Below are 27,980 nucleotides of genomic sequence, written 5' to 3'. Positions count from 1 at the left end.
GTAAAGGATTTTATTTCTCCTTTGTTTATGAAGCTTAGTTTGGCTGGATATGAAATTCTGGGTTGAAAATTCTTTTATTTAAGAGTGTTGAATATTGGTCCCCACACTCTTCGGGCTTGTAGGGTTTCTGCAGAGAGATCCACTGTTACTCTGATGGGCTTCCTTTTATGAGTAACCTGACCTTTCTCTCTGGATGCCCTTAACATTTTTTCCTTTATTTCAACCTTGGTTGAATCTGACGATTATGTGTCTTGGAGTTGCTCTTCTCGAGGAGCATCTTTATTGTGTTCTCTGTATTTCCTGAATTTGAATGTTGGCCTGTCTTGCTAGGTTGGAGAATTTCTCCTGGATAATATCCTGAAGAGTGTTTTCCAACTTGGTTCCATTCTCCCCATCACGTTCAGGTACACCAGTCAAACATAGGTTTGGTCTTTTCACATAGTCTCATATTTCTTGGAGGGTTTGTTCATTCCTTTTCATTGTTTTTCAATCTTGTCTTCATGCTTTATTTCATTAAGTTGATGTTCAATTACTGATATCCTTTCTTCTGCTTGATCAACTTGGCTATTGATACTTGTATATGCTTCACGAAGTTCTCATGCTGTGTTTTTGAGCTCCATCAGGTCATTTATGTTCTTCTCTAAACTGATTATTCTAGTTAGCAATTCCTCTAACCTTTTTTCAAGGTTCTTAACTTCCTTGCATTGGGTTAGAAGATGCTCCTTTAGCTCGAAGGAGTTTGTTATTACCCATCTTCTGAAGCCTATTTCTGTCAATTTGTCAAACTCATTCTCTGTTCCATTTTGTTCCCTTGCTGGCCAGGAGTTGTGATCATTTGGAGGAGAAGAGGCATTCTGATTTTTGGAATTTTCAGCCTTTTTGCAGTGTTTTTTCCTCGTCTTTGTGGATTTATCTACCTTTCGTCTTTGATGTTGTGACCTTCAGAAGGGGTTTTTGTGTGGTCATTCTTTTTGTGGATGTTGATGCTATTCCTTTCTGTTCATTAGTTTTCCTTCTAACAGGCCCCGCTGCTGCCGGTCTGCTGGAGTTTGCTGGAGGTCCACTCCAGACCCTGTTTGCCTGGGTATCACCAGCAGAGGCTGCAGAACAGCAAAGATTCCTGTCTGTTCCTTCCTCTGGAAGCTTCATCCCTGAGGGTCACCCATCAGGGACACAGGAGAGCCAGCTGGAGCTCTCCTGTATGAGGTGTCTATCAACCCCTGCTGGGTGGTGTCTCCCAGTCAGGAGGCATGGGGGTCAGGGACTCACTTGAGGAGGTAGTCAGTCCCTTAGCAGAGCTCAAGTGCTGTGCTGGGAGATCCGCTGCTCTCTTCAGAGCCAGCAGGCAGGAACGTTTAATTCTGCTGAGACTGCCCCCATAGCCACCCCTTCCACCAGGTGCTGTGTCCCAGGGAGATGGGAGTTTGATCTATAAGCCCCTGACTGGTACTGCTGCCTTTCTTTCAGAGATGCCCTGCCCAGAGAAGAAGAATCTAGAGAGGCAGTCTGGCTACAGCATCTTTGCCAAGCTGTGGTGGTCTCTGCCCAGTTTGAACTTCCCGGCATCTTTGTTAATTCTGTGAAGGAAAAACTGCCTACTCCAGCCTCAGTAATGGCTGACACCCTTCTCCGCACCAAGCTGGAGCATCCCAGGTCAACTTCAGACTGCTGTGCTGGCAGTGAGAATTTCAAGCCAGTGGATCTTAGCTTGCTGGGCTCCGTGGGGATGGGATCCACTGAGCTAGACCACTTGGCTCCCTGGCTTCAGCCCCCTTTCCAGGGGATTGAACCATTTTGTCTTGCTGGTGTTCCAGGTGCCACTGGGGTATGAAAAGAAGCTCCTGCAGCTAGCTCGTTGTCTGCCCGAACAGCTGCCCAGTTTTGTGCTTGGAACTTAGGCCCTGGTGGTGTAGGCACTCTAGGGAATCTCCTGGTCTGCAGGTTACAAAGACCATGGGAAAGTGTAGTATCTGGACTGGAATGCACCATTCCTCACGGCACAATCCCTCACGGTACAGTCCCTCACAGCTTCCCTTGACTAGGGGAGGGAGTTCCTCAACCTCTTGGGCTTCCCAGATGAGATGCCCCACCCTGCTTCAGCTCACCCTCTGTAGGCTGCACCCACTGTCTAACCAGTTCCAATGAGATAAGCTGGGTACCTCAGTTGGAAATGCAGAAATTGCCCACCTTCTGCTTTGATCTCACTGGGAGGATTGTTTGAACTGGGGAGGGAGAGGTTACAGTGAGCTGAGATTGCGCCGTTACACTCCAGCCTGGACAACAAGAGTGAAACTCATGTGACAAAGGGCTAATATCCAGAACCTACAAAGAACTCAAACAAATTTACAAGAAAAAAACAACCCCATCAAAAAGTGGGCAAAGGATATGAACAGACACTTCTCAAAAGAAGACATTTATGCAACCAACAGACGCATGAAAAAATTATCGTCATCACTTGCCATCAGAGAAATGCAAATCAAAACCACAATGAGATACCATCTCACACCAGTTAGAATGGCGATCATTAAAAAGTCAGGAAACAACAGGTGCTGGAGAGGATGTGGAGAAATAGGAACACTTTTACACTGTTGGTGGGACTGTAAACTAGTTCAACCATTGTGGAAGACACTGTGGCGATTCCTCAAGGATCTAGAACCAGAAATACCATTTGACCCAGCAATACCATTACTGGGTATATACCCTAAGGATTATAAATCATGCTGCTATAAAGACACATGCACACATATGTTTATTGCAGCACTATTCACAATAACAAAGAGTTGGAACCAACCCAAATGTCCATCAGTGACAGACTGGATTAAGAAAATGTGGCACATATACACCATGGAACACTATGCAGCCATAAAAAAGGATGAGTTTGTGTCCTTTGTAGGGACATGGATGCAGCTGGAAACCATCATTCTCAGCAAACTATCGCAAGAACAGAAAACCAAACACCGCATGTTCCTACTCATAGATGGGAATTGAACAATGAGATCACTTGGACACAGGAAGCGGAAGATCACATACCGGGGCCTGTTGTGGGGTCGGGGGAGGGGGAGGGATAGCATTAGGAGATATACCTAATGTAAATGACGACTTAATGGGTGCAGCACACCAACATGACACATGTATACATTTGTAACAAACCTGAACGTTGTGCACATGTACCCTAGAACATAAAGTATAATTTAAAAAAAAGAGAAAACAAGTTTTCTAGGGTGAAATTTTAAATTTTGTTTCTAGACATAAATAATTTTGAATATCTGCCACATATCCACATTTCTGGCCCATTTCTGCTGGGTTTGAAGGTAAAAGAAAAGAGCAGAAGGTGACTCTAAGGACTAGCTTGACTCCCGATAAATATCTTTCTTAGTTATATGGGCAGATGTGTAGGAGAATGTTGTGTCTTAGCATTATGGGAAACTAACTTGGCCTAGTCTGGTGATGGCAGTAAAACTTTTAACAGTTCATCAGCCCTTTTAATGCCAGTTTTTTATATAATACCCTTCACTTATATTCAGCCACTCAGCACTTGCCATGTGCCAGGTTCTATACTAGGTGCTAAGGACACAACCCTAACAACAAGTATGGCCCCTGCTATTGAAAAGTAAAGGCCCAAAAAATGTAAGTTAGCCATTCTAGGTCAGTGAGAGTAAAATTATGTGTAGGGGATGAGGGTGGTGGCACAGAAATTAGTGTTTCGAGTTCCAAGCAAAGGCAAGAGAATATGTGGTACATTTGACTACTAAAAAAAAGTCCAGTATTGCTGGAGAATAGAGTATGAGGGTAGGATGATAAAAAGAAATGACACTAGAGAAATAAGCAGGAGCCAGGTCATGGAGAGCTTTCTCAGCCTTGTAAAAACTTGGAAAAGGGATTCTAACAAAGGGAATATAATATGATTAGATCTTAATTTTTCAGTGAACATTCTAGCTATGATAAGGGTAATGGATTAAGAGAGTTACAGGACTAAAAGCAAGGCTGGTTAGATCATGATGACCTGAATGAGGCAGTGGAGATGGAGAAAATCATTTGATTTGAGAGCTGTTTAGGAAACTCAGTGGGTCCTGAATATTGATGGGCTCTCTTGGGTAATAGCGCAGAAGCATCAATTTGCTGTCCAGGCTTTTGGTTTGGGCAATTGTATGGATGACTATCATTAACAGAGAAAATATTTTTAGGAGAATGATGAGTTCAGTTTTGACATACTGAGTTTGAGGTGCCTGCAAGACCTCCAAGTAGAAATGGACACTAAAGTATTTTTTTTTTTTTTTTTTTTTAGAGAATAATCATGATGTTTATTTTGCCTGGTAAGCTTTTTGACAAAAATTCATCAGTTAATATGTATTGACTTGTACATAGTGCATTCTTTTTTTTTTAATTTATTTATTATTATTATACTTTAAGTTGTAATGTGCATAACGTGCAGGTTTGTTACATATGTATACTTGTGCCATGTTGGTGTGCTGCACCCATCAACTTGAATATATTGGCTGAGGCTCCAGAGAGAGATCATTGTATAAATGCATAAAATTTTTTAAAAAGAAAAGGAAATGACTAAGAAGGAAAAAGGAAAACTTTTGAAACAACTCGAAGAAAAGGAGGAGTCAACGGAGGTTTTAGTTTATTTGTTTAAGATGAAAGAGACTTGAATGATTATAAATTGTATAAATAGCTAGGCCAAATGTGAAGATGCAGATAATTAGGCTATAGAATGGAAATGCGTTTGAAGATAAGGCAGGATTTGATTGAGAGCTTAATTTAGGAGAAAATTTGCCTTTAGAAAGGAGCATGAGCCTAATGCTGACAGGTCTTCAGATTTGGTAGTGAAAAGTTAAAGAGTGGCCAGGCGCAGTGGCTCATGCCCGTAATCCCAGCACTCTGGGAGGCCGAGGCAGGTGGATCACCTGAGGTCAGCGGTTTGAGACCAGTCTGGCCAACATGGTGAAACTCCGTCTCTACTAAAAATCCAAAAATTAGCCGGGTGTGGTGGTGCACACCCGTATTCCCAGCTGCTTGGGAGGCTGAGGCAGGAGAATCACTTGAACCCAGGAGATGAAGGTTTCAGTGAGTCAAAATCACACCACTGTACTCCAGCCTGGGTGACACAGCAAGACTCTTATCTCAAAAAAAAAAAAAAAAAAAGAAAGAAAGAAAAGAAAAGTTAAAGAATTCCATTCTGATAAATTTTGGTTTTGCCTGGAAGTAGGAGACCAGGTGAAGAAAGAAAAAGGAAGATTGCAGTCAGAGGTTTGAAAAGTGAAGAATGTAAGGTAGGCTTCATTTTACAAATACAAATATCTACTTTTTTTATTTAAAAATGGCCATTCTAAAAAAAACTTCAAGTGATGAAAAGAAATTAAATTCTCTAATCATACCACCCCTGAGAAATAACCTGTTTCTATTCATAACAGTGTGCACAAACTTCCAAATAAACAGGCTCATATGCACATTGTCCTATAACTTGATTTTCCTTTTATTGCTTTTTTCCAATTATAAAAATAATACGTTCTGTTTACCAAAAAAAATGTACATATTACCTATTGTAGTTTGGATATTTTTCATGTAGTTGTATGTAGATACAACTCTCTCCTTTTCAGCAACCATATTGCATTTAATTGATTGAATATGCCACCATTGGACAGTATCTATTGAAAGTTACTCATTTTTCTTCCTTTTTTGGCTAATATTAACAGTATTGAGGTATCTTTCTACAATTTTGCTAGTGTTTCTGTAAAATAATTTTCAAAAAGTGAAATTTCTAGGTCAAAAGGTAAACATGTATTTAGTTTGGAAAATTATAGCCAAATTGTCCTGCAAAATAGTTATACAAGTTTACATTTATGTCTTACGTGTTATTTTAATCTTTGTTATTCTGCAAAAAAAATCAGTGAAATTTGTATTTATTTGGTAAGCAGTGAGGTTGAGCATATTTTTATTAATTATTGATCATTTATATTTATCTCATACATTACCAGGTCTTTCTTGTCAACCAAGTCTTTGTCACTTCTTTATTGATTAGTAGGAGTTCTTTATATATGATGGATAACAGTCCTTATCGTATGTGGTATATTTTTGCCTACTTGCCTTTTATCTTTTTGCTTTGCTTATGGAGTTTATTAAGGTGTTTTTCCAAACCATAGTTTTTAGTTTTTATGTAGTCAAAAATGCAAATTTTTTTAGTTTCCACTCTTATTGTCATGCCATAAGTCCCTCCCCACAATTATGCATATGTTCTCTTTTATTTTCTTTTAGAGCCTTTATGATTTTTTTTAACTTTTAAATGATAACATTTGGAGAGTTGTCTAGAATTACATAGTACAATGGTTGAACAATGTTGAGCGCTGAGTTGTAGTTGATGATAATTTGTTTGTAGGAGCAGCAATCTGTTAGCCAGGGACAAGCCAGTCACCTGGGTTTATCCAACCTTGGAGTGTTCAGGCAAGTACCTTAAGTGGACAGTGGGGCCTAGCAGATTAGGAAAACACAATGAAATGTTGGACCATGGTCTTCCAGCACTTAGGTTGAGAAGTGAAAACAAAACAAGGGCTAATAGGAAGAAAGGAAAGGATAAATGGACTGGAAGCCCTACAAGTTGTTTTTTTTTTTTAAGGTAAGAAAGGGAATTATTTTAGTAAGATGGTTAAAAAGATAGGACGTTGTGGCCAAACTGGGGGAATGTCTAAATTTATTGTTTCAAAAGAATACTGCAATGTCTAGAGTAAAATGTCAAGAATGGGCAGGTGAAATGGAGTGGAAGAAAGGAGCATTGTAGATCAAGGAATCTAGCAGCCAGACTCTTGGAAAGGTTATTCATGAGAATATTGAAGACTCCCAGGATTATAGTTGGACTTGAGTAGAAAGAAGCATCTTTTGAATATCTGAGTCTTCTTTCACCCACACCTTCGTCAACCTTTCTTTGTTTTTGAGAGACTCATTCCCAGTTACTAGAGAATAAAAAGTCAGTTTATCAAAAAAAGTGAATGAAGTCAGAATCAGAATAATACCACCCTCCCCACCTCCACTTGCTTCTGGAAAAATATTTGTGTTTGGGTTATTTTTTAATAGGTGATAGCAGCTAATAATATATGTAAAGCACTTAGCTCATGCCTAACACATAGTCAGTACATTTTTGTAGTTATTATATTAGAGGGAGATTATTTATATATGCTTTAAAATTGGTATTTGTTTAGTATTTCTTTCAAGTTAAGATTTGGAATTTCAGCAGCCTTGGTCCAGAATGACCAGGCAGCTTCAACATGAACTTGTTTCTAGAATCCCCAGCAGGGTAGGAAATACATAGAAGAAGCCCACACTCCAGGCCTGGGAAAGTATAACGAGGCAAGGAAGGAGAGAAGAAACTAGGAAGAAGCTGGATTAGATAGATGAGCAAACACTGGATAGTCCTCTTTCTTCTCACCTTGACACATATGCCCATTCAGTCACCAAGACATAAGCAGCAGTAAATCCTGGGTGAGGCTTAAGCACACTCTGGTTATTTTATAGTGAATAAACTAACAGCTAACATTTTTTAGAACCACTGACTTAGAGAATCAGCTTTTAGAACTTGCAGTTCTTTTTTTTTCAGTACATTTGTGGGAAATGTCATGGGGAAGAGGAAGGGCTTGTGAATATTTTATAAGATTTTTAACTTTTTTTAAATCTGGAAAATACAGTGGAGATGGAAAATAATTGTACAAAGAATGTAAATGAGTAAATGGAGGAATTTAAGATTATTATCTGAATCTTTTATCTTTCCTTTCTTCACCCACTCAAAATAATTATTCATTATTTATGTTGTCTTTAAAAAGAGAAAACCTAAATTCTTTGCTGCTAAAGTTTATATTGATTTTATAAATTAAAAAAAAACTAATATGCCTTAAATATAACCAGGCTATTCTATAATCTGATAGAATCTTTGCAGAGTTAAGCTCAAAATAAATTAGAAAACTTATCAGTACTCTTTAATATAGGACATTTCCGATGAGAAATATTACAAACATGAGATCTAAAAGGATGTAAGTCAGTGATGAATTAAATACCTCAGAGCCATATGACCTGAGACTTATTTCTGTTGTCTACTCACAGTGAGGCACTTTACAGAAATATAACTCTTTAGTTGCTACTTACACAATTTCAACTGAAGTTTTAAGTTAGAAAGTGTAAAAGCAATGATCCTCACTATAACACTTCAATGTGCAGCAATATTGTAAGAAATATAAATGCTACAAATTGGTTTGTTAAGATGAGGTAGTTAAATATCATGAGAGTGCCACTGTTTACCCACTCTTTAGTCTGTGGTCATTTGTTTTAATTTTTACTTACATGACTTGGTTGCTAACTAGGATATTTTTTAGTACAAATGATGCAAATATCTGTGTTACGTACTACCAGAAATTCAAAAAGGAGATAAAAAGAGCTCTATTATCCAAGGGACTGTGTGACTAGATCCCTTAAAAGCAGATTCAAATAAGAAAAACTCAATCACATTAACTTTGAGTTGTGCTTTAAAATTTTTTGCTATTTGTCTGAATCCTGACAAAATGTGTACTGAGGGTAGCAAAACATATTTGTGTATACAGGTACAGCTGCACTTCATTGATTAATTTCTCCATGTAACAGATTTTTATTGAGCATATGTTATGTGCTTAAAACAGGAGATAAGTAGTAAACAAGAAAAATGAAGAAGATAGTGATGATGTTGATAATGATAATAACAGCTAGCCTGTATTGAGTGCTACCTATGTGTCAGGTATTTATGTGGATTAATCCTCATGGTAACAATATGAGGCAGGTTCTATTATCATTGCACTTTGCAGGTGAGGGAATAGATTTAGGGAGACCTCACAGCTAGGAAATAGTGCAACATAAACTCAACACTGCAATTCTGACTCCCAGGGCCAGATTCCTAACTAACAACACGCAAACACATTCATTTTCCTCATGGAGCATATGTTCCAGCTACCTGTTTATTTAACAAATATTTATCAAGTGTCTACTTTGTGCCAGGCACAGTCCTAGGCCCTGAGTTACAGAGATAAAGAGTTTGACAGGGTCATTGCTATCATGGCTTATACCTTCCAGAGCCTCTAAAAGAGGTTTTGTAAAAAGGGAGAGAGTATGCACGTATTAATGCAAGTACTAGACATAATTGAGGTAATTAATAACATTGACAAGAATTACTACACTATTGAAATATAATACAGTTTCTTTAAAAATACATACTGTATATTCTGAAAGGGCAATGTTATTTTTACATCTTAAAAGGAATTCATTTTCATCTCTGGTTCAAAATGTATACCTTTAAAAAAAAAAAAAAAAAAAACTTTTAGCCTAATCAAAATTTGTTCAAGAGCTGTTCCTTTCTTTCAGTTACTAGAAAAAGATAAATTAGGGGAAATTTTATATCTAAAAATGGGACTTTTTACAAGGTGGAAAGTCACCAAGGCCTTGTGTTATCTGAAGTTAAATTTTATCCAAATTTCAGGATTAATATTGCAGTGACAAATATTAGTAAGCCACACACATTTTTTCCAATGGGCAAGATCAAATGACTTGTGAGAAATGTTTTTTTTTGTAAGTTAGACTGTATCCTAAAATTAAGGGATAAACTATTTAGTACTTTGATGTTTTGTCAAATTAATTTATTAATTATAACAGGTAATATTTTAGAATATTTGTTACTGAGTCATCCTTCTAATTTAAACCTTCTGCATGACATAAAAATCTCATTTTGAATTAAAGCTATTCCTTTATGTGAAATAAGCTGAAGCCACTTAAGAGCATTTAAATGAAGAAAACAATAAATAATGGAATTTCAATATTTACCAAATATTTCACTTATATTCTACATTTAGGATATGTCAGAAATCAAAATTGAAAACTCTTGCCTGAGCAGCTACAATTTGACATTTGGAAAACTGAGTGAATATTTTTGTAAACCACTCTGTATTTGGTTTGTAAATGATCATTGCGACTCCTGGTTTAGATTCGTTTCTTTTCTTCTTATTTTTACTTTGTCATCAGTAGTCTCGTCATTATCATCGTTTAAAACGATACTATTAAGTACAAAAGCATATGCTAAATTCTGGGATGTGAGGCTTGTGCCTGGCCTCAGTGAACTTATGCAATGTAGCCACAAGGGGCAGAAAATATATACTTAAAAGAAAAATAGCAATAAAAAAGATAACAATTTTACGAAATGTGGTTCAGGTAACTAGCTTAGAGTTTGCATACTGTGCTAATTTGTTGAGAAGATAGAGCCCCAACTGGGTTTTATCAGAGAAGTAACCGGTAATTTTGTGAAGAGGGGAAGGCATTCTAGGCATAGAAAAGTAGTGGGTGGGATCTAAGGCAGATCTCGGTGAACTCAGCAGCATTGTGACTGGAGTTTGTTTAAGGACATTGTGAGAGAAAAAGAGAGAAATTTACAAGCAGTATCTCTAGAGGGTCTAAAGAGTTTTAACTTTAATTTATAGGCCACATAGAGTCACTGGAGGTTTTGGAACAGAGAAATTTGATGAAAGCAACTCTTTAGGGGGATTATCTTGCCAGCACATGTGTAGGACAAGTTGTTTCAGAAGACCAGTTAGAATATTACAACGGTCTGGAGCTAGTATTTCCCAAACTATACAACTGGGAATAGTAATTCTGAGAGCTCAAAATAGTAATAAAAGTGCCTATTTGGGTAATTTCTTTTTTCCTGATTGGAAAAAAAAGGAAACATTGCATATAAAATCTTCTTCTTGGAGATACACTGCACATTAACAAGTTAAAGGCCTGTGCCAAAGAAATCCATAATTTCACAAACTTATTTGCAGATAAAAGGCTTTGTTCATTGTGTACCTATTCATAAACACATCACTGCGTTCCACTGAAATCACTGGAAATTTTGGTCTTATCAATTACCTACTTATTTATAAATCTATCTAAGAAACAATAGAAGAAAGGGAAAGATAATACTCAAAACTTCATTAGAAAGGTGCTGAGACACCATTTAGTCCAGACCCTATCTTTAATCTTGGTAATCAGAAACTGAATGTTACCTTTGACTTTGACACCTTTCTGATCAAACTAAGTAGTGCCTTTAATGATATTTGTTTGCCAATCCTCTTTCCCTCATGAGACCATAAAATACCCAATAATCAGATTAACCTTTGTCTTACCATCACTGTAATCTCTAAATCTGGCTTATAGTGGGTGGTGGAAAAATACTTGTTGACTTGAAAGTGATGAGAAAACTAAACAGTTTGTGACATACCTGTAATTACATGGGTGATAGCAGGATGCATTGAAAATAAATGCATTCCAAGAATTATGTTTAAAATTTTAGCTATGAGAGTGAGGAGAAACTTGAAGACAAGATACTTGGTATATTCCAGACATAACTCTAAAACTAACTAGCAGTTATGATCTTGATCAAATCACTTAAGTTCTCTGAGACTCTGTTTCTTCTAGTTGTAACTCTAAAATATTGGGGGACTCTCCATTTTTTATTATGACAAATAATCAAAAATTAACCAGATGTTGTGATTTACACTGGAAATATATTCTTATAAGAGACCACCTTTAAATACACAAGAGTTTTTAAGTATTTACTTCTTTATAGTTAAACAGTATTCCTGAACCTTACAACTTTTTCTGTTTTCTTAGTTTCCTCTTCGTTCCAGGCCTATCAAAGATGATGGAATCTTTGAAAGTGTGTCGATGTGTATGCTTATGTAATATTAGGACTGAAATTTTTAAATCTTAAAATGTGAAAGCTCCAGTTGTCAGAAGATCATAAGTCTTTACTTTTAAGGACTGTTAAAAATCACCTTCTGTGAGATCTCAGCTTTGGGATTTTTTTTTGACATTTCAAGACTTAAATTTGAAAGTGTAGAATCTCTATAAATACAACATTACCACAAGCCCAAAAAAGTCAAGAAATGCAAAAGGTTAGATTCTTACTAACTCCTCTCCCACATTATGCTCTAAATTGAGTTATGTATCTTTGAGTTAAATACGTAATCAGGAATACTTTATATGAAATACAGTTCAAGTTATGACATATTAAGTTTTTCTCTTTGAATTTTGGGGCATAAAATTGTGTATGTAAATCATGCAATATCACATTTTTTGCATGTGCCCTTAAGGCTTTTTTATGTTTTCTTCACATAGTCCCCTCATTTACAACTTTATCTTGCTGTGGACTAACCATATGGGAAATCCACTATTTTAAACTTAAGCTATTTTTGTGGTGTTACTGCATAAGAAAATGCCTTTAGAGTAGAAAAATCATATATTTTTTAACCAGATTATATAAATAAAAATTAATTTTTCTCTAGTGGTCATTTCTTAGTTCAATTGGAAGTTTATAATTTTTAATTCCTAAATATTTCTAGAAAGCCTCCATTGGCACAGCCAAGTGAAAAATGGAAGATAATAAAGGAGAAGTGCCATGAGACCTGGACATTTTCAATGTGTTGGAAATTTAAAATTATGTGTAATTTACATGAGACATATAAATGAAAGGATAGACTTCACTAAGATTTTTTTTTTTTTTTTTTGCTTTAAAAATAGGGTATTTCTCTCCTGCAGCAGCATCTCACATCTCATACATATGTGCATATTTAGTTTTCTATGTAGCATTCAGTCCCAAGAACACTAATTATAATTTTAAATTATCAATAAGATAGAGGCTTAAAGTACAGTAGATGTTGAATTTCATCTCTTATAAGATTCCCTATCTAAAGAAAGCAACTACTTTATGCTTTTATTTTCATTTTTTAGAAATTATTGTGAACTTCATAGTCACTTATATTCCACCTTTTACGTTAAAAACACTTTGAATTTGTAGTGTGCAAATAGATATGTGGTTTTTACGTCTAAGAAAAACATTGCCGATGGTAATTCATCTGTGTATCAGGAAACAAGTGAAAACCAACGCATGGTCCTCAGTTCACATGGGACCATCTCAAAGTGTTTCTTCGAAGTTCCTGTTGGTAATATTTACAAAATGGCTTGCCATTGACTTGTTAGTATGCCCATTACTTTGTTTAGAAAAAGCCTCAGTTATATTGCATTTTTTTTTAGACGAAGTCTTGCTCTGTTACCCAGGCTGGAGCTGTCTGCTCACTGGAACCTCCACCTTCTGGGCTCAAGCCATTCTCCTGCCTCAGCCTCCCAAGTAGCTGGGATTACAGGCACCTGCCACTACGCCCAGCTAATTTTTGTATTTTTAGTAGAGACAAGGTTTCACCATGTTGGCCAAGCTGGTCTTAAACTCCCAACCTCAAGTCATCCACCCACCTCGAGCTCCCAAAGTGCTGGGATTACAGGCATAAGCCAAACACACTCGGCCACATTTAGATTTTTGCTTGTTTATTTGTTGTCTTTGAAGTATTTCTTCTGCCCACCTTGATTATGATTGCCCCAGCAAGCGTTTACCAAACAGTAGTTCCTTAGGTGTCCTGTTATTTTCCTAAGAAATCTTCAGCTGGAATTTTATATTTCTCTTCTGATGGAAGGATAACTGAATTCTATAATTTTGTTGTCTTTTACATTTGATACAATACAGACAGTCATGTTGAAGCTTCTCAGGAACTAAAATGCGATTTCTATAGTAGGATCAGCTTTGGGAACCATATGAAAAAGTTAACACTTCTCTGTATAATAAATAATATTGTCTGGGGTTTGATGCCATATTAGAGACATCCTTTCTCAGTGAATTTCCCAAAGAATATGCTGCTGTTTTTGCATAGTGGGATTATTTCTAGAAATGGCTCTCTTGGCCCAAGATGTGCTACCCTCTCAAAACACATTTGGGTCCTTTAAGGATTTTCGATGTGCTTTGCAATCATGCTCAGTCAGTATCCACTCAGTTGTCCCATTGTTATTCTGATATGCATAAACATTCGGTTACACAGTGGGTAAGAGGTAGAGGTAGCACTGAGAACCCCAGGACAGGGACCAAGGCCCAGTTTGGTCTCTCCTTGGCTAAATTCCATTTTGGACAGCTCACTGTTTTTCTTTGATGTAGAGGGTTTAATTGCTTATCTCTAAACATAAGGCTCAATTGGTGGGAGCTTGTGCAAGGAGAGCCATTTGCCCTTTCCTGAATTAAAAAACTGATTATCATTAACAGTTTATTTTTGCAGAGAACCATGCTGCAAGTGGGATACAAAAATGTTATTTTTGACTGCCCAGTTTTGTCCAGGCTCGTCCCTGATTTATCTCATGACCTCACAATAGCCTCTCGTGACCGCCTGGCCACAAAGCTTGATTATTTTGTAATTTGATCTTAGTGGGGATTCCAGCCGTGCTTCCCTGCTCGTGGGCAGCAGAATGTGGCAGCATGCCTGCTCACTTGCCTGAGCGGCTATGATCAGATTACGCCTTCTCAGCGTTTTTTATATTGGCTGCCTACAAAGTTCAGAGAAGCTTGAAGTCAGCCCACTTGAGTTTTACAGCCCTTAACAGAGGGAAACAGAATAGGAATCTTGATCTCATCTGTGTCTACGGTTAAGACAGTCAGAGAGTCACTCAGTGCTGAATATCTGTATCTTTAATTTTTTTCCGTAAACTTTTGTGCATCATGTGATTTCCAAAAACTGCTTTTCCAACTTTGTTATTTTTACAGCTGGCAGTTGAGTTTTAACTTTTAGCTTTTAGACATGTTTGATAATATGTTAAGGATCTGCATAAAAGATGGGGAAGTTTGACCTTTCATTGTTGTTGTTAATAGCAGATCATTGCTTAGGAAAGCACCCTTTTCCCCGTAATATTCTTTCAGCCAGATATTTGTAGGATGATGATGTTTGTCAACATCTTTATGAGATAACATGACTGCATCCTGTTGAGGTTACAGAAGGAAAACACAGTGTCCAATCTGGCACAGTGACATGGCGTGGGAAATTGAGAACCCGTACTGCTTTCATTTCCTTCACCCAACGAGCAATCAGTGAGCACCCAAAATGTGCAGGCCCTGTGTGAGGCACTGGCGATGCAGCAGTGAGCTAGACACATGGTCCCTGCTCTCCTGGAGCTTCATGTGTATTCCTGGAAACAAGATTTCTTATACGGTATATTTGTTTAACAGCTTTAAAAATTATATTAGAATAATTTCAGATTTTTAAAATGTCAGCTAGAGAGTTGAAAGGTCTTAGGAGTTCATTTTATCCAGCCTCCTTCCTTGTACAATGAGGAATCGCCCCCCCCCATGGTATTTGTTCATATGAGTGAACAGAATATGCAATTCATGTTTCATTGTTCAGAATGAAGAAATCATGATTATAGGTTAAGATATAATTTAAAATCCAGCCAAAGCTCGATTAAAAAGTTTTGTTTTCTGACATTATCATTCATACGTTCAGTGGACCAGCAAGAAAGCTTGCAAAATGAAGCATAAACAATGTGGTGCCAGTTTGCTTTAAAATCCCTAATATATGTTTTGTAAACAAAGCTTATAAAACTTAGTACTCTACTAATTAAATAACAAGAAAGATTTTATGAATACATGAAAAGCCAGAATGTAAAATGTCTTCAGGGGAACAGGTGCTGTAATGACATCACTGTGTGTCACACAGCATCTTTTTTTTCTTGATACTTGTACTTGGTCATAATGGAAAGAAATTGATTCCAAATGTGTTTTCTTGACCCCCTTCTCCATTCATGTTAGTGCCTAACCTTAAATGATGTTTCTACAATCTTGGTTGTATTTACAGTAATTATATGCATAATGTAGCATATTATTGTCCAGACTTCCTGTTTAATCAGTACAGAGCTTCTTACAAGTGCAGCTGAAAAGGGCAAACAAAATTAAAGCTTTATATACCAAAACAAGTTTGATTTGCTAAGCTCCCAGCATTCCAAAGTACACAAATTTGTTCCACTAAGTTTTCCGATGGCTTGCAGATGGGCAATGATTAATCAGAGAGCTAACTGTGAAGTAGTTTGCAATTAAACTGGAAAGCTCTGAAGCATGCTAATTGAATCAGAAAATTAGAGACACTGAACAGTAATTGGCTATTTCTCATGCAGCAGGTGCCAGGCCACTCATCTGTGGAACAAGGTATTTAAGGCACATTAGCACTAGTAAAAATACTTCTTGATATGGAACAGTTAGATTTTCTGCTCATTTTCACCATGGATGTCAAAACATACAGCTGTGCTATCTGGTACTTGCAATTCATGTTTGAAGAATTTAAGTTAGGTAAACATATGGGAGAAAAGTAGTGGGCAACCTCTAAGCGCTCAGGAAGCATTTTAGAAGAGACACCAAAAATGAGGAACTGAGTGAGGTTTTTGTTTTTTCAACTCAATCACTTTTGCTTTCTTATTGTACATATTTAGAAGTTGAATTTTCTGTTTAGTGTTAGTTTAAAGCAACAACAGTATAAATCTAGTACTGCTGTGAGCTTAGTAGATACATAAAGCCAATTCATATCATATCTCAGCATGAGTTTATATCTTCTAATTAGTACCACCATTTTACAGAGTGAGCACATGCTATGAAAGTTTGTTTGCCATGCCAACAGGGACCAGGACATGTAGTTTTTCTTTAGTAGAATGATCTGTCGTAGGATCGTGAACAACTGTAACCTAGCCAGTGGGTAATCAGGCAAGTATGAGATTTAATAAGTTCAATTGTAGAAGTTCGTTTTAATAATAATCATTTTCATATTATGAAGGGTGGGGCATATGACTTCTGGTTCCCATTGCTTTAATTAGCATTCAGTATTGTTATTAGAAAGTGAAAAGTACAAATGAAAATGAAAATATACTAAACTATACTGGTTGAGAAGCAGAATATTGCAGTATTCACATGTTAATCATTACTTAGAAAATAGTGAGTTTGAACCAACAGACATAAATTATAAATTATAAATTATAAATTATAAACAGTGCATAGGGGATATGTTATAACTGTGTCTCATTTAAATTAAGACAGGGACTTTTCTCTGCACAAATAATGTTCCTTCATTAAGTTTTAAAGTCCCCTTTATAATGTTTTATTAAGAACATTTAGCAATATGTTACCAAAAAAGGTTTTAGGTTGAACACACAGTTTGTAAAAAAATATAGCACACTACAAGCATAATGCTTTATGTCTTCAAGCTATACGTTTTTTTAAGTCAAAGCAAAAGCTCCTCTTTGGCAGGCCTCCTTCTCTACCCCCAATAAACCATGTGCATTTTGCATTATTGAGTCTGAAAGCAGTTCTGAAACATTTACATGATCAATGTCTTTGGCTTGAGGGATAAAGTTTTCTCTTCCATGGACAAGTGAGAACATATTGATCATTTTATTCTATTTGCTATTTCTAAATTCAATATACCTCTTGAGTCGATAAGCGAGATCGAGAGCATATTCTTTTTTGTGTGTGCCTGGTTGTGGCTTGTTCTCAAGATCCAAGATACATTTTTGATTAATCACGAATGCTCTGAGGTCATGGAGAGCAAATGTGTTTGTGGAGTGTCAGCTGATGCTGTCAGATAAATGTCTTAAGCTTAGCCAGGGTTCATGCCCCAGCTTTAGGCTGTGCCAAATGTCTCCCCTTGTTGAGGAAGATAACAGCTACACTGGAGGCGACTGAGCTGTTTGTTCACTGAAAGGGCTGACCTTGCCATATGGGGCTACAATCAGGTGAAAGAAAGAGTGTAGATGTTTTAATTGAAACTTTACAAATTTCAACTTTCCATTTGATTCCCATGATCTTGTTTCCACTAACTTATATTCTTGGTGTTATATGTCTTGTCTGATTGTAAGTATGTTGCTTAAGTGTTTCCGATTAGACTCCTGAAGATAAATAATCCCTCCAATATTGTTATTGGTGTATTCTGAGAGTATTTTGGCACTATCAGTGTGTTATTGAAATACTGAAAAATCACAAAAATATTTCTTAGAATAAAAGGGATATGTTTCTCTTTGAGTATGTGCAGTAGAGATTATTCTTGCTTTGCAGTTTTCTTCAAATCCACTAAATTAAAAAAATATGGTCTGGCCAAAAAGAGGTCGTTTGTGTTAATGACCCTTGTCCATGTAACTTCTTATCTTCAGAGGACTCGTTTAATCACATTTACCCCCACTTACAGTAATTTGTCTTCTTTTACTAGACAGAGTCTATAAATAGGAAATAATGACAAACCTAAACTAACACCTGGAGAATGCTTTTTACAGGGGCTTTCCCTGTTTGAGACTAAAGGCAGTCAGAATAATCATATGGTGATGCATAAATAAGTGAACTCTCTGTGGGCTATTTGTGGGCATTTGCTGCAAAATACATTCTTTAAATGAAGTGTCTTTCTTCTTTCCTATGCCAGTTTGTTCTTTTCTCTGAAGAAGCTGGTGTACTTTTCTTTCCTTCCTCCAAGAAGTTCATACTGCTATGGGTAAATCATCAGTGCTAATTAGACACAATAATGCTAGAAGAGAAAAGAGAGAGAGGAAAAAAAAAGAAAGAGAAAGAAAAAAGAAAAAGAGAAGAGAGAAAGGAAGAACACATCTGTCGTGAACTCCCACCAGATCTCTTGAAAATGAGTCATTTTAAATATTTTATGCTGAACACAAAGATCCTTGAGTAAATGGTTTTATATTCTGTGTCATAAAACAAAACTGTCAGTGTCAGTAAGCAGTGCTGCTTAAAAACTCTCTATTTCTAATTATTTCTTTTAAAATTACCTCACAATTGAAATGTAGATTCTGTTGGCTATCTATAAAATCCACAGTGTAAAGTAGAAAAAGGAAATAGAACTAGAAGAAAATAAAAGAGATTCTATTAACTTCAGAAACTTTTCCTTTATCAAGAGATACTTTAAAAATGTTATATTTCATTATCTAGAGACAACTATGTTTCGTGTATGTTGGCATTAGTGAACAAAATGAAGTTTGGTTTGGTTTGGTTTCTGCAGAAGCTAAAATTACAAATAGACCAAGTAGAAATGCGAGAAACTGAGGATAACATCCATGGTCAGACATTAAACTTCTGGTGATATGATTAAAAGAGCCAAGTCAGATCGTGCTTTTCTATAATTTTCTATTAAAGACTAATAAAAGCTAATGCCAAAATCATATTTGTAAACCACAGTTTTAAGTGTAAATGTAGAATTGTAAAATTCTATTTTCTTCAAATTTAAGCACAGTTTAGTTCTGGACTAAATTTTGTGGGTTTTCTTTAAGTATTCCTTGCCCATCATTAATTGTTTTTTCTTCTTTATCTCATTATCTTAAATTTTTTAATGCACTAAAATATTTGTGATGCATGCCGGGCGCAGTGGCTCACGGCTGTAATCCCAGCACTTTGGGAGGCCGAGGCGGTGGATCACAAGGTCTGGAGATGGAGACCATCCTGGCCAACATGGTGAAACCCCATCTCTACTAAAAATATAAAAATTAGCTGGTGTGGTGGTGAGTGCCTGTAATCCCAGCTACTCGGGAGGCTGAGGCAGGAGAATTGCTTGAACCAGGGCTTCAGAGGTTGCAGTGAGCCGAGATGGCGCCATTGCACTCCAGTCTAGTGACAGAGCAAGACTCCATCTAAAAAAAAAAGAATAATAGTGATGCACACAGCAACATTTCTATCACTGCTTTTTTAAGACTACTGCCAAAAGATGGTTAACCCTTTAGTTACTATTGTTCTCAGTCCCCATCATTTTAAAAGTATTGAACATTGTCATGCCCAAGTCATATGTAGGAAGAGACTTGGGATTGTTTGACTTTTCATATGTAAATATGTCATGTTATTTAGAAGACTGATAATTGATAACAGTACAATAAAATTCTTCTTTAAGATTTGGAGCTAATTCTTAACACAACTTAGACCCACCTTTGGAAGAGAATAGTTAAATAAACTGATCTTAAGCAGAGCTCACTCAGCCATTCCTCGAAGTTACTATCTCCTCACACAGTACTTACCAGCATACCTACATACTTACCAGTTCTTTCCATTGAAATGAATGAGCTTTAGTATGTCTGCAACATTTCTATTTTTCTTCACACTGTCTTCTACCTTTATCCTTTTCCAAGCTACTTTATTTTCCTCCCATTTAAAGTTTTAAGTCTTAATGTTTATTTATTTCAGTGACCAACCAATTATGAAAATCTTAAAAATGAGTCAGTACATTAAAGTGGTATTTTTTCCAAACTTTGGTCCTCTTTTTTAGTATTAGAGCTTGTTGAAAATTTGAGGAGTCATCTCAAAAATTCTGGAAAAAAGTATTAAATGTCCAAAAATTTTCTTTATAAATCAAGTTTTGCTTCATTTTTTAATAACATGAAGTCTGATAGTATTTCCAATGTCCAATTAGAGCTGTAAATCCTACTTTTTATTAATCAAATATTGGAAATGATTTCAATATACCTAAGGGTTTTTTAAGGACGTGAATCCTCAGCTCTTATTATTTGACATTTAGAACAAATTTTCAAGTGATATTGTAATTCTATGTTAGTCCACTGTATCATCTAAAATGACTTATTTACATTTTGGGCTTTTATCTTTATTCTTTACTTCCATATCCAAAAAAATAAGGCTGGGTTTTATACTGTGCTTCTTTATATTCTGTACTTTTTAGTTGATTATAAAATGGATGGTAAAATCATTATTGACAATTATCACTCAATAACAATTGATGCAACAGAAATGATGACAGTGTATGTTTATTTTCTTAGACTTTTCTGGCTTCTTTAAGATTCTGGAAGGTTTGAAATTACCAGTACCCTGTTGAATAAAATATATGGAAAATATCTTGTTTTGAGGGTTTATAATGCTTCCCTTACTAATGAGGAAAACAATTCATCTTTTTCAAGTGCGTAATCAGTGTCAGCATTTTGTATATCACAATGAAAGTCCTGAAATAGTGGCATTCCGGATGCTCCTGTGAGGAAGCAGACTAATCTATTATAAGAAAATCACTTTCCTCTTATACTTTTATAAAAATTCTAGCAGGAAAAACTAATTAGAGAATTATTTTAAATACTACAATTGTAAATGAAGGTAATTTAGAACATTTCAGCATTGTAAAGTGTATAATCACCACTGCATTTTTATACACAAACAGAGGACTGACTACAGTCTTTGAGAAGATCTGTCCCTTTCTAGACTCATAACTTTTTCATTATCAGAAATGTACAAGAAATATTATGTTTGTAAGGTCTCATTACTCGTTAGGCAAAACTAAATACAACATGTAAAAAATGAGATTGTGCTTTTAATTGTTCCTATGTGAATGAATATTCATTTTGTGGGAATTTAATCTGCTGTTTTTTTCCTAAACTTAATGACATAGAAGGCATTTCTAAGTGAAAATAACAGACATGGTATGTTGCCCTGAATTATGCTGAGTATATTTCCTTTACCTTCAAGAAAGGCTACTGAATTTACTTAAGCCTTGAAAATCATAGAATCACTCTAGATAGACTGAGGAGGGGCTGCTCCTGTTGAAGGAACAAACAAAGGTAAATGAGCCTGAAGCATGTAGAACAAGGAGGAGATCCAGGCAGAAGCCACATTGCTTAGAGCCTTGGAGTCTTGGAGTCCAAATTTTGAATTTCTTGTAAGTACAGTGGGAAACCACTGAGGGTCTTGAGTTGGATAGTGATCACATCTATTTTAGAATAAAAGTGGATTAGTGGGGGAACAAGCATGTAAGCAGCTGACCAGTTAAGAAGCTAGCTCATAGCCTAGGCAGGCAATTATGGTGACTTGGATTTTGGTGACAGGAGTTGGAGATGGGAAGAAGTGTCCAACATAATCATTTAGAGATGAGAAGTGAGGGGATAGGAAGGATGAAAAATGACTCCTAGATTGTTGGCTTGAACATCTGGGTGGTGTCATTTACTAAGATATGGAAGTCTAGGAGAAGAACAGGTTTGAGAGGGAAAATTGGGAGCAAAATTTTGGCATTTAACCATGCTCTCTTTTTATGTTAGAACCTTTATTTAAGGAAATAGTCTAGAGATCAGAGAGAAGATTCAGGGTAAGAAAGAAAAAATAGCAAGTGCATAACTTTACGATTTCTTTTTTACCAACATGTGAAACTTCTAACATGACCTAGAAGTTATTGGACTAGAATGTAAGGGTCTAACAACAGTGTGTATGATTAGAATATAAAAGTCACCGTTGACTAACGGGCTGTGTACACCCTCCGAATTAGCTACTTCTGACCAATGCAGATTTCATTTGTAGTATGCAGAAGTTTGCCTTCTGCACACTGCAATGGGGAAAGGTTCTCCATAGCCCCAACATGACAACAACACGTAATTTGAAAAACAAGTTCTCCTTCCCTTGATTCTCTATTAAAGAATTTTAATAACATAAAGAATCCACAATGTTAATGCTGCCTTACAAATGTAGGTACTCTGTTTTATACTGTTTTTGGCTGAGTAACCCTTTGCAAATAGGTTTCTCTAGTTAGCCCCATTCAAACCTGAAAACAGTGCCTCTCATAACTTGTCTTGTCAGTCAGGTATGAAGAACACATGTCCCCAAATATTAACTAGTTCTTCCCACTTCCATGAGAGTAGATTTACCATTTCGGTGTTATGATACATTTGTCTGAAAACCACACCCTTAATTGTTGAGTGTTATCACCTTTTAAAAAGGTACTTTGTTTGTGGGTGCTTGTTAATTTGTTCATTCACTCACAACTCTAAAGCGCAAAGCTGCCTTCTTTGGCAGACTGGTTTTTATTTTCACTTTGTATGGCGTGGGGAATACAGCAGTGGTAAGAACAACTAGAATTAGGAAGGGACAAATGTGGTATTTCACTTCAAACATGCAAATTAGGATGACTTTTAAAGTTATAGTTCCATCAGCTTATTTTAGATACTTTAGAAAGTACTTTAGAAAGTTCCAAAATCATTATTCAGACATTTGGGGATCACAGGTTTTGGTGTAATTATCAACTTGCTCTTGTGAACAAAATTATAGGCCAATCCAGTTTTCCCCATGGCAGATCGACAGACCTAGTAGATTGAGTAGATGCAATGTCTGCATTATATAGTGACTTTGGTAGAGCTGTCCATTGTCTCTTTCACAGTCTGATGATCAATAAGGAGGAAACTGGATGAATGATAAGAAATGGTAAGACAAAGAGAGAAGACTTTGATAAGAATAGTTTTTATCAAAGTATAGTGGTAAAGAATAAAATACATAGTGAAGTGAAGAGGAATATTCTAAATTCATGTACTTATCCTATCCACTGTTCCTAAAACTCAAAAAAACAAATACCATCTTAAATGCACTGAATTAAGTGGACTCAAATTTGCATTTTGTTCTTTGTCTGCCTCTTTGGTAATTTGGAAAGCTTCTTCTGATTTCTTTGTCCTCATGTTGCTTTTTAAAAACACTGTCAGCCAAGGCCCTATCCCCATTCTTTTGTTATTCTTATATATGTGGACTGCCATCTGCCTTGCTTTTCTAGATCATAGTCATTTTTGCCTTACTAATTAAATAGCTTTAACAAGCCAGGCATGGTGGCTCACGCCTATAATCCTAGCACTTTTTGGAGGCTGAAGTGGGAGGACTGCTTGAGGCCAGCAGTTCAAGACCAGCCTGGCCAACATGCCGAAACCCTGACTCTACTAAAAAATATAAGAACTAGCCAGGGATGGTGGTGCACGCCTGTAGTCCCAGCCACTCAGGAGGCTGAGGCACGAGAATCGCTTGAACCCAGGAGGCAGAGGTTGCAGTGAGCCGAGATCGGGCCACTGCTCCAGCCTGTGTGAGACTGAGACGCTATCTCAAAATATAATAATAATTTTTTTAAAACATAGTATTTCTTTAAGAACATAATATTTTTATATTGCTGTTCAAATTAGAGTAACTTTTTCTTACCAAAAGAAAACAATTCATAGAAAAAGAAATTTAGTGATTGAGATTAGATTGTATAAAATTAAGTGTAGCATCATGAACATTCTAATTTAGTCATTCCTTACTCCTCCTTCACATCCAAACTTTACCTCTTTAAAGTCATTAAGAGTAACATTGAGATTATCTTGTCTTTTGGCAGTCAAATTCACCTTTCAGTGTGCAAGAGCTGTGATATGAATTTACCTATAAATTGACTCAAAAAACTAATGAATATCACTAGCTAAATTATGGCTTGACTTTTAAAAATGCATTCTTAAGCATTTCCAGGCTGAGAATGGTATCTCATGCCTGTAATCCCCATGCCAGGAGGATTGCTTGAGGCCAAGAGTTCAAGACAAGCCTGGACAACATAGCAAAACCCTGTCTTTACAAAAATAAATAAATAAGCAAGCTGGGCCTGGTGGCACATGCCTGTAGTCCCAGCTACTCCGGAGGCTGAGGTGGGAGGATCACTTGCACCCAGGAGTTTGAGGCTGCAGTAAACTGTGATCACACTTCTGCACTCCAGCCTGGGCAACAGAGCAAGACTCTGTCCCCCCACCAACCAAAAAAAAAAGAGAGAGAAATTTCAACAGTGGGCATCCATCAAGAAAACTCTGAACAGCTTTAAAGCTAGTTTAGGCACTATAAGAGGTTGTAGATATGTAAAACTGGAAGGCATGATTAGTACCCATTAGGAGCTTACGGTTTAAGGAAAATGCAAATTTTGACTTCTACAACTACTAAACAGCCAGAAGTGGGGAAATTAATACTGTAATCTAGAAGAAAGGGTACACAAGGAGGTTTCAGCCGGAAGGAGGATGATGTAAGAAGAAAGGTGAGGGAAGCAATTGGAAGTGTTAAGAAAAACCTCATAAAGGCAGAGAGGAATGATTAAGGAATATTCAGAAACCTGTCACTGTGAGAATTTTCGATGTACGCACCTCATCACCAAGAACTGGTAAGACTTAAATCCTACAACTCTTATTATTTTTGGCATTTTCTCAAAGTATAGATTGTGATCTGCAATTTACAGATTCATTCTGGACTCCAAAGGAATAAAAATTTTAAATGTCCTTTTTATGGACCACAAATTGTACCACATCTCTTATATTTACAACTCATGAATAAAACTTGTTTTTATGATTTTGGTCTATTGTTATGTGTTGAGAGTCCATGTACATAGTTAGCAGCATCCACCACACCAAAACTGGAGCTTTAAGGGAAGGTTTCCTGAACAGTGAGCTTTGGGCCAAACTTAAAGGAATCCGGAATATGCATTGTTAAGTAGGCAGGTAGGTATTCCAGGGGGCAGATGGAATGTGACTTGCACAAAACTATGGAAGTGGTAATAAGGGGATAAAAATTAATTTTATTGGTTTGGTTAGTACCTGTCATTTGTTAGAACAATACGACAATAACCTTTGGAATGGCCTGGTAACACAAATTTAATAATAAATCTCCTTTTCTCTGTTAAATGGACCAGGATAAGTAGTGTTCACTGCAAGTTCCTATATTAAAAAAAAAAAAAGGATATAGCACTATTTTGATCCTTTGATTAATTTATAAAAGTTGACCTAAGTACCAAGGGGTCTGGGTTAGAGAATATTAAATACATATTCTTTTCTTCACAAGTTCCATGGTATAAAATGTGTACAGTTTTTCATGAACAAGCCTTTATTAAAAAAATCATTCTGACCAATTCATTTCTCATTTTCAAAGTGGGCAATACACCTTCCATATGTCATTCATGTGAAATAACTGTGTGTACTCTGAATAAGATGTAGATGAAAGGATCCATGAGTCTACGTTTATTAAAATGAAGGTTGAAGTCTTTCAAGATACCTACCCTGGTATCTTGTGTAATCTTCTATCAGGATTGTATCTCCATTTCGGTTTGTATGACACTACCTGTTTTGAATAGGATAAAGACTCATTGTTACTGTCAGGCCCGTTTTCAAACTAAATATTCATCTAGTCCTTTGTGGCTGCCATTTTTATCAGGCATTCAGAACAGCTTCCCTTTGCTGATCTGCCATTTTCCTGCAAATCACTGTTTCACTTGTATGATTTCTAGTGAGACAAGCTTAGACCTGGCTGCCTTTCTCTCAGTAACAGAGAAAAGAAATGTCTCTGGTGCCTATGCTGCAGAGAAAGTTGATTCATGTGTAAATTATCATTTGGCCTTTATTTGCTTGGCCTGTGGAGAGTACACATGCAGATAAAAAGCTCTGTAGGTCAGGGCTCAGTACGTGCAGGTTTCTCCAGTGGCCACAGTGACAGCGTTAGAATTGTTGTCACAGATTATCAGACACGCTATGATGTCTTATCATTATTTATTTGCAGTGGTCTGTGTTAAATAAACTCTAACACGGAAAATGCATCTATAGTAATAGAATGCCATGTACCTGACCCCTGTTTGTTTTATCAGCTCACATTCTAAATAATAAAAATTGGTTTAGGTTTTCTTGATGTTAGATCTGACATCTGTATGTTTCTGCCATCAGTGTTTTCTGTCTTTGGTCTATCTCCTCTTTCTTTTACATTATGCTTTAGTTTTATCAAACTTGACTGCTGTCCAAGTTTGTTGCAAACCCTGGGTACTCTCTTAGTGACAAATCCTATCAATTAAGGTAGATGTAAAATGCTGTTTAAGGTGTGTGTAGCAGCTTCTAGGCACTATGTGGGAATAGTTATATAAGCTACAAAATCTCTTATCTGTGACTCCGTTGGTTTTCTTATAAGTAAAATCATTTAACACAGACTCATTATTAACTTCACTATTAAAAGAAGTAAATTGTGATTTCATTTATTTTTTAGAACATCATGTCAGTTCTCTAGGTATAAGGTAAATTATTGAATGTACATATGAAACAGAAATGCATTGAAGGCCAGGCACAGCGGCTCATGCCTGTAATCCCAGAACTTTGGGAGGCCAAGACAGGCAGGTTACTTGAGCCCAGGAATTCAATACCAGCCTGGGCAACATGGCAAAACTCTGTCTCTACAAAAAATACAAAAATTAGCCAGGCATGTTAGTGCATGCCTATAGTCCCAGCTACCTGGGAGGCTGAGACAGGAGGATGATTTGAGCCTGGGAGGCAGAAGTTGCCGTAAGCTGAGATTGTGCCATTGCACTCCAGCCTGGGTGACAGACACTTTCACAAAAAGGGAAAAAGGAAATGCATTAATAAATTCCAAAATGATATGATGACTTCAGTCTGCTTTTACTGTTAAGGTCTTATAATATCTGTCATAAGTGTAGAGCTAATATATTATACCTATTTGTGCAACTTTTATTTATTTGTATAATTCATATTATGTATATTTATTGTCACATTATAAGCTTTTTTTTTTTTTTTTTTTTTTTTTTGAGACAGAGTCTCCCTCTGTCGCCCAGGCTGGAGTGCAGTGGCGCGATCTCGGCTCACTGCATGATCCGCCTCCCAGGTTCATGTCATTCTCCTGCCTCAGCCTCCCAAGTAGCTGGGACTACAGGCGCCCACCATCACGCCCGGCTAATTTTCTGTGTTTTTAGTAGAGACGGGGTTTCACCGTATTAGCCAGGATGAAGCCATATTATTTTTTAAAGTATGTTATAGCCCAGGTGTGATGGCCTCTAACATGCTTAAAAAATATATGCCTATAATCTCAGCATTTTGGAGGGCCAAGACAGGAGGATTGCTTGAGGCCAGGAGTTTGAGACCAGCCTGGCCAACATAATGAGAACCTGTCTCTACAAAAAATTTAAAAAATTTAGCCAGGCATGGTGGCACACACCTGTAGTCCTAGCTACTTGGGAAGCTGAGGCAGGAGGATCCCTTGATCCTAGGAGTTTGAGGCTGCAGTGAGCTATGATTGTACCACTGCCCCCCCACCCCCCACAGCCTGGGTGACAGAGCAAGACCCTACTGCTAAAAAAATATAAAAACAAAAATAAAGTATGTTAGAACCAATGGAGTATGTTTTATGAGGCCTACCTTACTATCAGAACACTATTGATACACGAACCCTTTGGAAAGCTTTCCTCTTATAATAAAATTAAATGAGTTAAATTATGCACTTAGTATTATAAAATACTATATTTATTTCCTTCTAAAAATAAAGAACTGTTGAAGAAATTATATTTAGAAACAAATTTCTTTCACTT

General features: G+C 36.6%; 1 protein-coding gene across 22 annotated transcripts in view; it reads left to right on the top strand.

The window, feature by feature from the left end:
- Positions 1 to 27,980, top strand: part of ARB2A (ARB2 cotranscriptional regulator A) — a 479,952-nt gene that overhangs the window by 398,381 nt on the left and 53,591 nt on the right. For 4 of the 22 annotated variants that reach the window (XM_078003834.1, XM_078003841.1, XM_078003828.1 and 1 more), the window contains one exon: positions 1,468 to 2,950. The exons of the other annotated variants lie outside the window; for them this stretch is intronic. In XM_078003834.1, coding sequence (XP_077859960.1) covers positions 1,468 to 1,583 — 116 coding nt within the window. In that variant the 3' untranslated portion in view covers positions 1,584 to 2,950. Of the gene's footprint in view, positions 1 to 1,467; positions 2,951 to 27,980 lie in introns of those variants that run through there. 22 annotated transcript variants of the gene reach the window in all.

Source organism: Macaca mulatta, chromosome 6 (assembly GCF_049350105.2).
Source record: "Macaca mulatta isolate MMU2019108-1 chromosome 6, T2T-MMU8v2.0, whole genome shotgun sequence".
Taxonomy (NCBI): domain Eukaryota; kingdom Metazoa; phylum Chordata; class Mammalia; order Primates; family Cercopithecidae; genus Macaca; species Macaca mulatta.
This window is presented reverse-complemented; position numbering and strand designations above follow the sequence as displayed.